Source organism: Xenopus tropicalis, chromosome 1 (genome assembly GCF_000004195.4).
Source record: "Xenopus tropicalis strain Nigerian chromosome 1, UCB_Xtro_10.0, whole genome shotgun sequence".
Lineage (NCBI taxonomy): Eukaryota > Metazoa > Chordata > Amphibia > Anura > Pipidae > Xenopus > Xenopus tropicalis.
In genome coordinates, this window is record NC_030677.2 from 58,330,857 (window position 1) to 58,338,984 (window position 8,128).

At 37.8% G+C, this 8,128-nt stretch overlaps 1 protein-coding gene across 3 annotated transcripts; it reads right to left on the reverse strand.

The window, feature by feature from the left end:
- Positions 1-900: 900 nt before the first annotated feature.
- On the reverse strand, positions 901-6,626 carry lsm6 (LSM6 homolog, U6 small nuclear RNA and mRNA degradation associated). 3 transcript variants are annotated; one of them, XM_012965009.3, is made up of 4 exons: positions 6,305-6,626; positions 4,008-4,116; positions 3,285-3,398; positions 901-1,167 (listed from the first exon to the last, which is right to left on the reverse strand). In XM_012965009.3, the coding sequence occupies exons 2-4, from the start codon at positions 4,099-4,101 to the stop codon at positions 1,133-1,135; spliced, it is 243 nt and encodes an 80-aa protein (XP_012820463.1). In that variant the 5' UTR covers positions 4,102-4,116; positions 6,305-6,626; the 3' UTR covers positions 901-1,132. The 3 variants fall into 3 exon arrangements, with proteins under 3 accessions (XP_012820463.1, NP_001165068.1, XP_012820468.1); NM_001171597.1 differs by having other exon boundaries at positions 6,482-6,568; XM_012965014.3 differs by lacking the exon at positions 6,305-6,626 and adding an exon at positions 4,711-4,897.
- Between the last annotated feature and the right edge of the window lie 1,502 nt (positions 6,627-8,128).

Below are 8,128 nucleotides of genomic sequence, written 5' to 3' on the forward strand. Positions count from 1 at the left end.
TAGACTGTTCTGAGTTTTTTTTTTTCATTATTTAGTTTTTTAATTATTTGCCTTATTCTTCGAACACTTTGCAGCCAAAAAACTATTGATCCTTAAGGTTACAGTTTATTTGGCATTGTTACCTTTTATTACTTATTTTTCCATTCAAGTCCTCTCCTATTCATATGTGTTTCATTCAAACCACACCCTGGTTGCTAAGGTAATTTGGATCCTAGCAACCAAATAGCTGCTAACATTCCAAACAGGAAACCAGTTTCAAATTGTCTCAGAACATTAGTCAACATCATAATGAAAATTAACTCAAAGGTAAATAAAGCCTTTAAAAAAAGGGTCACAACAGCCATGAGTACAGGGTGCCTGTATGAAGAGTAGGAAAATTATCAAACCCCTCCCCCCCAAAAAAAAAAAAATAAGACTGTAGGGAAAGATACAGTATTGTTCTAGTGACCTGTATGAAGTGTAACTGCCTATAAAATTTAAGGGAGCAGTTCTGTTTTTGTGTATACATATCTCCCTAGAAGGTAGTACTCTCAGGACTTAAAAAAAAGATGGTGAATATTTTTTATATGCTTGCTTTGTACTCCTTAATCACCATTTGCCCCTCGAGCTGTTCCTGCAATACTGCAATGACTGAAAAACAGCATTACTTTATTATAGTGTCCAGTCTGGCGGAATATTCTGGCACAGGATTCCCCCAATAGCAGACACAACTGGTAACTAGTGAATGGCACTATTTGTATCTAAGCTGCTCCCATAATACTGGGCATCAAATTCACAGCTAAACAGTGGGAAACCCCAGTACAATTCAGGATATTTCTGATACAAACCTAAATGTTATATTTGCATTTTTTTTTATTATAAAAAAACATTAGTTTCTTGTATAATGAAAACAAAACTGAATTTCATGACTGTTGTTTATTTTACAGCAGTACAGATCATCATAAACCAAAATGTTTATCAAACTTTATGAAAAAGTGTTTTTCTTTTCAAAATGTATTTAGCAATGCAACTTCATCTTAAGTCTCAAACATAAATGTATAGACCTTGATCTTCTGAAGTCCAAAATGCTGCGCTCTTAATGCAAAGAACATAATATAATTAAAAATGAAAAGTAAATTAAAAAAAACACAGGTCACATCCTCCTCTTCTGAGTGCTAATATACAAAACTGCAAAGAGAAAAAAAAAATTCACATAAACAATCACTTCCATGTCTTGTTTTTCTGCAATTCTATCAATTCAGCCACAAATACAGTTAAGACCTAAAGGTTAAATACACCTATGCTAAAGATGTTTTAACTAAATACTAGCAAAGTCATCTTTACCATAGGTGTATGTCAACTTAAGGATTCAACTGTAGGTGGGACATTTATATAAAGGTATGTATTTTGTGTGGTATAGAATGTTTTTAAACTATGTCTATAATACAAATTTTATTCGTAGATGTCTAATACAGTCTGCATTCCAGTTAGAGGAAAAAACAGTATTGCACAAGAAATATCCACTTGTAAGTGCTATGATGCCCGAACCAGAGTTCCTGGTGAGGGAAGCCATCTTGGGGCCCATGTATACCCATGATGAGAAAACACCCTTTATATCATTAATAGGATAACTTTCTTAACGTAAATTAAAATTCGGAAATAATCATGTTACTTTTCACTCTGCCCCTCTCAGCAACCTCTTTTCTTTATGCAGAAGTCAGAGAAGGCAGTTAGGTCTAACACCTTTTTTTTTGGGGGGGGGGGGGGGGCCTCTTTACTAGCAGACGTGTGTTACTTTTGGAAGAGTCAGCTTGAATACCTCTTCTAAGGAAAGGGTGCAACCACCCCAAAGAACATATTAGACCTGTCAATCAAAACCTGACTCCACCTACTGCATGAAGAGAGAATAAAGAAAGGCAGGTGATGAGTGGGGGAGTGAAGAGTAACTTGGTTATTTCACAAACATGACAATTTTTACATGATTATATTTAGAAAGTTTTGTTATTTCAGATAGATACATCTTATATTGAAAATGTATTTTCCATACACTACAAACACTGGCTGACAAAGTATCAATACTATGCAGTGTATAGAGTTCTAGTCATTATCTTTCAGGTTAACAAAGCACTGGATTTCAACAGGAAGCCAGCAGTAGCTTCCTGATCTGCAGAAAAGGGATGGATGAGTGAAAATGTAATCTGTTCCTCTATGATTAAGGGTGAAGACACACTGAGCTACTAGTAGCAGTTACAAAAATAGACAATACTGATCATTTACAGATAATTGTCTCTACGTATGTTTTAGCAAAGGAAATTCTCAGTATTGTCTATGGCAGGGTATATTTTGGCGTTAAGTAGCCATGACAAGTAGCTGCTACTAAGTAGCTTTGTGTGTCTTCACCCTTAAGGTGTTCATCTGCCAGGGTTTTTTTTTAGCTAGTGAAGTAGCACCTTAAGCTACAACTGCTGTTTCTGATTGACTACCAGGGTCCACCTGAAATAAATAATCACAAAAAATGCAATACAATACAGACAATACAGCATTTTCAAATCAAGAACTGCCAGAACCTGTGCTACCAGCAAGTTTGCCTTACAGCCAATGAGACACAGCAGGCCAGGTTTCAGCAAAAAAATACCCAAGTACATATTAAAGTTAGAATTAAACTCCAAACTGTAAACTCTATAGAGTATAAAAGCAAAGAATTGTTTGACTTAAAGCTATAACCTTTTTAGGTCATAAAACTATTAAATAAGTGAAAAGGTGTTCCATTTTATGTGTTTATATTAGACCTTACTAAACCAAACACACAACAAGCCAGTATTTTTACTGTACTATTCTTATGCTGCTTTCCCAGAGATCGCATCTAAGAAAGCATTAGGGAGTACTGGACACAAAATGCAAATCTGTGAGATGCAGGCTTCATATGTGTATAATAAATATCCAGCAATCTTTTTAAATATAAAAAAGTAGGAACGGTTACTTAACAGCCCAATAACAAGTATTTGTCCTTGGGATTTGAGGGTCACAAACAAAATTGAAGGTTATTCTGGTTGATTTTACAGCTATCAAAGGGAATACAAGTCTTTAAATTAAAAGGTGCAACTAAGGAATAACAGGTTTACTGGGTGCTACTGCGTGTACAGCAGTTTTATTACACTGAAGAAATGCCTGGCCAGTTACAGAGTTTCTTTCAGGGTTCAATAGCAATGTTCCACATCACACTTTTTACTGAGCAATTACATTTAAAACATTTTTTTATATATTTAAAAAGCAGGACTCAAATTCTTTTGAACCACCATTATTACCATTATTTCCTCGGATAAATGCATCCCCATACTTGTTCTTCAGCTGTCCATTCACATACTCTTCTGTTTGTTCCAAAGCAATATTCATGTAACCATCTAAACATGCCAGAACACCTATATGTGGTGTAGATAAAAAGAAAAATACAAAAAACAATATAATCAGATAGATATCAGTAGTAAATATAGATGGAAAAGCACATAACTGTTGCAAAGACCTCTGGATATTTTCCTTGATTTGCTTTTCTTAGATAATTAGCCTATAACAATAGCCTTTTTAAAGGGTAACTAAAGGCCCCAATGAACACATGTATGGTTAATGCATTTGGCAATGTTACCAAACAAAAAGCAAGTTAACTGGCACCTGGAAAAGTAAAAGGGCAGCAGTTCTGGGTATAAATTTGTTGCACATGGCTGGCAAAAGAGCTCTACCTATTAATACTAAATAAAGAGGCCAATGATAATTAAGTTCTTGCGCCCATTTAGGAAGAATACGACCCAAACGTAACCCTGATTTGCATATTTAAATTTAAGCAGCATCTGTGGGAAAATGTATTGCTTTGGAATGTGCAAACTTTGAAGTGAGGGAAAATACGTATTATAACATGGACATGAAACAGAGCCAGAATGAATTTGTAAAAATACATTTTTCATAATCCTCATTCCAAATGTTGATAAAAGATAGATATAAAAGGAATTCAGGTTGCCTTTTACTTTAAGCTTTACCTCGATAATCGACTCCAGAGTTGAGCTTTACAACCACTGGTCTTCCAATAATCTGCTTTAAGAAGTCACTCGGTGTTTGTTTGCGCAGGCTCATTCTAATTCCCTTTCACTGTAAAGAAAGGTTTCAAGACAAAATAATTCTCTTATTGTTATATAGTGCCAACATATTCCTCAGTGCTTTACAGATATTATATATTATTCACATTTTCAGACCAGCATTTTTATATCAGTTGCAGTTGGTCATTATTGTCAGTTTGATGATTTAACAGCACAGATTAGTGCATTAGAACTGGCAAATCTGCACTATGATATGGTATACAAATAGACTGCCGCTTTGGTCCAGAATTCACAGCAAACATTGTGGAGTATAAGTCCTATTTTAAAGAATATAAACTCTACAAACACTAAACTCTAAAAGAAGCAGGCTAGAAATGTTAAACTTTAGTTTTCTATTAAACTATTCCACCAAATTTAACCAACAGCAATGACAATCCATTCGCCTGCAGTTGGTTAGAAATATCTTCGTCTTAACTAGCCTTTAAAAGGAAAGCCAGGAAAGCACTATAAGAGATGTGTTCTAAAAAATCAGAAGACAAAGCAGTTAAAACAGGGTTAAATCACAGCTAACTGGAGGCTCTGTATTCCTCAGTGTCTACAGCAGAATAAGGAGTGGGCACTATTGATGTGCGGGCTGGCCCAATACCTGCAGGTCAGGCCGACCTTGGCACATCACCTGCGGGTCGCGGGTGGGCTTCGGGTTGAGTGCTTCCGGTCAGCCTCCATGACCGAGACCTAACAATGCTGATATTCCGATTCCAGCTTGGGAATTTATAGGTGCGCGCCCGACATGCCCCACCCCTTCGTGATGTCATTGCGGGGAGGGTCGGGAGTAGGTCTATAAATAAAGGGAAGAAGCTGGGTCGGGTAGGGTTGGGAGCAGGCGGGTTAAGATTGGGTATTTCTGTGTTGGTAAAAGTTTCATGTTTGCTTCAGTAAGACTATATAGTTTATATAAATAAGCTGTTGTGTAGCCATGGGGGCAGCCATTCAAGCTAGAAAAAAGGAGAAAAGGCACAGGTTACATAACAGATGCACGCTTTAGAATGGTACAATGGTAATCTACACAATTTATCTGTTATCTGCTATGTAACCTGTGTCTTTTCTTCTTATTTTCAATTTGTACAGCTACCCCCATGGTTACACAGCAGCTTTGTTTATATAAACTATATTCGGGTTTCTGAAGGAAACACACAATGTTTACCAGTGTAGGGCACTAGTACATTATATTTTAATTACTTTTATATGCTTTCATTTTTTGTGTTACTGTTCCGAGGATTTATGTACCGACTCCACAGTCCTCAAATTCCCTGATATATTATTGTATTTATCAAAGGTTTTTATTCAGTGTCTCTTATCATTTCTAAGAAATACTGTGCTTCCTCAGCCTAAACGTTTCCTACTACAGGTATAGGACCAGTTATCCAGAATGCTAGCGACCAAGGGTATTCCGGATAAGGGGTCTTTCTGTAACGTGGATCTTCATACCTTAAGTCTACTTAAAAAAACAATAAAACATTAATTAAACCCAATAGGATTGTTTTGTATCCAATAAGGATTAATTATATCTTAGTTGGGATCAAATACAAGGTACTGTTTTATTATTACAGAGAAAAAGGGAATCAATTTAAAAAATCTGAATTATTTGATTAAAATGGAGTCTATGGGAGAGGGGCTTTCCGTAATTCGGAGCTTTCTGGATAATGGGTCTCCGGATAAAGGATCCCATACCTGTACAAACATATCCACCATGGTGTCTGTCAGCAGTCTGATACAAATGTGACTCATGCTGGTATCAGCCAATTAGAGCAGAGGAAATCTGTCAGTGACAGCCTCAAGCATGTTGGTTACTGCCAGAATAAAATATTAAGTGGAAAAGCTCACTGATAACATAGATATATTAGGGCTTACATACATTAGGGCTAGAGCCCAACACTGACACACTGTAGCTGGGCTTAAACTTACAAATGATTCTAAATCTATAAGTAAGAAGCTCCATCCCTCTGATGTAGCAGGGAGATCTATACAGCCCCTGTGAGAGGAGCTCTCATGTACTTGGCACTGAGCCCCTCTAGTACAGCCTGCTGGTAATCAGTATATTGCTCAGGAATTACAATACCCACCTGCCGGGAGCAATACAAATATGTATCAAGAAAAGGGTGCCTGTAGCAAATCTACTTCGAAACATTATAGCTGAACAATACATAATACAATCCCAATGTAATGCAGCGGCCACACACCTGGGATGAACTACAACTCCCAGAATTCGCTTCGCATAGACACCGCGGGAGCCACACATTTAGGTTAATTATTGTTGTTACCTACTTTTCTCTGAACGTAATGAGCACTAACCATACTAGATGGTGTGCATCAATGCAAATACTACAGGCGGCCATAAGCCACCCTGTAATTCTCACCCTGTATCCCGTGCGATGCCTTTTCTCCCGCCTCTCTCCTTCCTACCCCTTTTTACGGTGTCCGTCTCAGGACAATCCAAAAACAAGCGAAAGCCGTGTGCGCCGTACGGAAGTAAATCGGGTTCCTGAATGAGGCACCGCCTACCGGGGGTCAAAAGGGGACGATGACGTTAACACGGGAAATGATGCGTCCAATCAGGGCGAGAGGCGGCGCTGTGGCTCCTCTGCACCTCTTGTATGTAGTAATGGCTGGGATATCCTGTATGTTTCATGGCTTTGAATCCCTGCACCATGCCATTATAAGTCATTCTAGTAAAGAAACCTCGCCTCCAACTTTAAAAACGTGTTCTGATTCAGCATTACTCTTACTTGCTAAACGTAATACATTTCTTTGAGTTGACGCAAATGTATACGTATTTTTATTTTACATATATTTATTTTTGTATCTATTTTATACAGGCACATGCACTTTACTTATGGTAAGCTACTTTGATTTTCTGAAACTTCCCATATAATCCTTTCTGATTGAAGGGTCAGTTTACTTTAATCAGCCACACAAAATGTCACTAGCATCAAAAATGATTACTAATACTGATAAGCTGTGTGTGGCATGACATTATTCAATTGGAGCCTGGTATTATTCATCTGAAATCTTTACTGATTCATTACCTGCTGTACACCATGTATTTGCAAATATCCTTATTAAAGTGGTGAATGTCATGGCACCTAATGGTCCCTGTACACGGGCCAATTCTAGCAGCTAATCAGCCCGTGTATGGGCACTACCGATGGGCCTGCCCGACCAATATCTGGCCTGAAATTGGGCCAGATATCGATCGGGCAGGTTAAAAAATCTAGTTGGATCGGGGACCGTATCAGCTCGTTGATGCGGTCCCTGGAACGACTTCACCTATACCCGTCTTTATAATGCGATCGTTTGGCCCCAGGGAATTAGCCTGGATTCTCCCCATATCGCCCACACGTAGGTGGGGGATATTGGGAGAAGATCTGCTCGCTTGGCGACATCACCAAGCGAGCGGATCTGAAGGTGTGTGGGCACCTTAAGAAATATATGTGCAGTCACCAAGAGGCCAGTGACTGACACCAAATTGGAAATCCTGCAAATTGTTTATAAGCATGGTGTGGGGGAAGCTCACTCACTCCTCTAAATTGTCACTTTATACCTGTCTTTATTGCTGTTTAGGTCTTCTCTGCTTATAACTATAAACAATTATACAATATTTTTTTTTTTTTGTTTTCATTCATTTGGTAATTGCTGGGTAACTAGCTTTCACATCCAGAACTTGAATCTGCCCTGCAACTGCCATGAACCCACCCATGCAAACATAGGGGATGAGGAGACGCTCTGTGAGCGTAACTGTTTAAGATTCCTCGGAAGGAATTAAAATGTACAAAAATGAAAATAACTAATATGATATGCAAATAAATGAATTAATTAATTTAATAGCTAGCCAAATAAGCAAAGAATAAGCGAACTTGGCAGCTAAATAAATAATCTGCTCACCAACTTGTATTTAGAAATATGAAAGTAAGGTAAATACCAAGTAATCAATTTGACTCGGGTGTTCAAACCCCGAGTCAATCGCTTAAGGTTCAAATATTCAAATGTTCATCTCAGGTGATTCA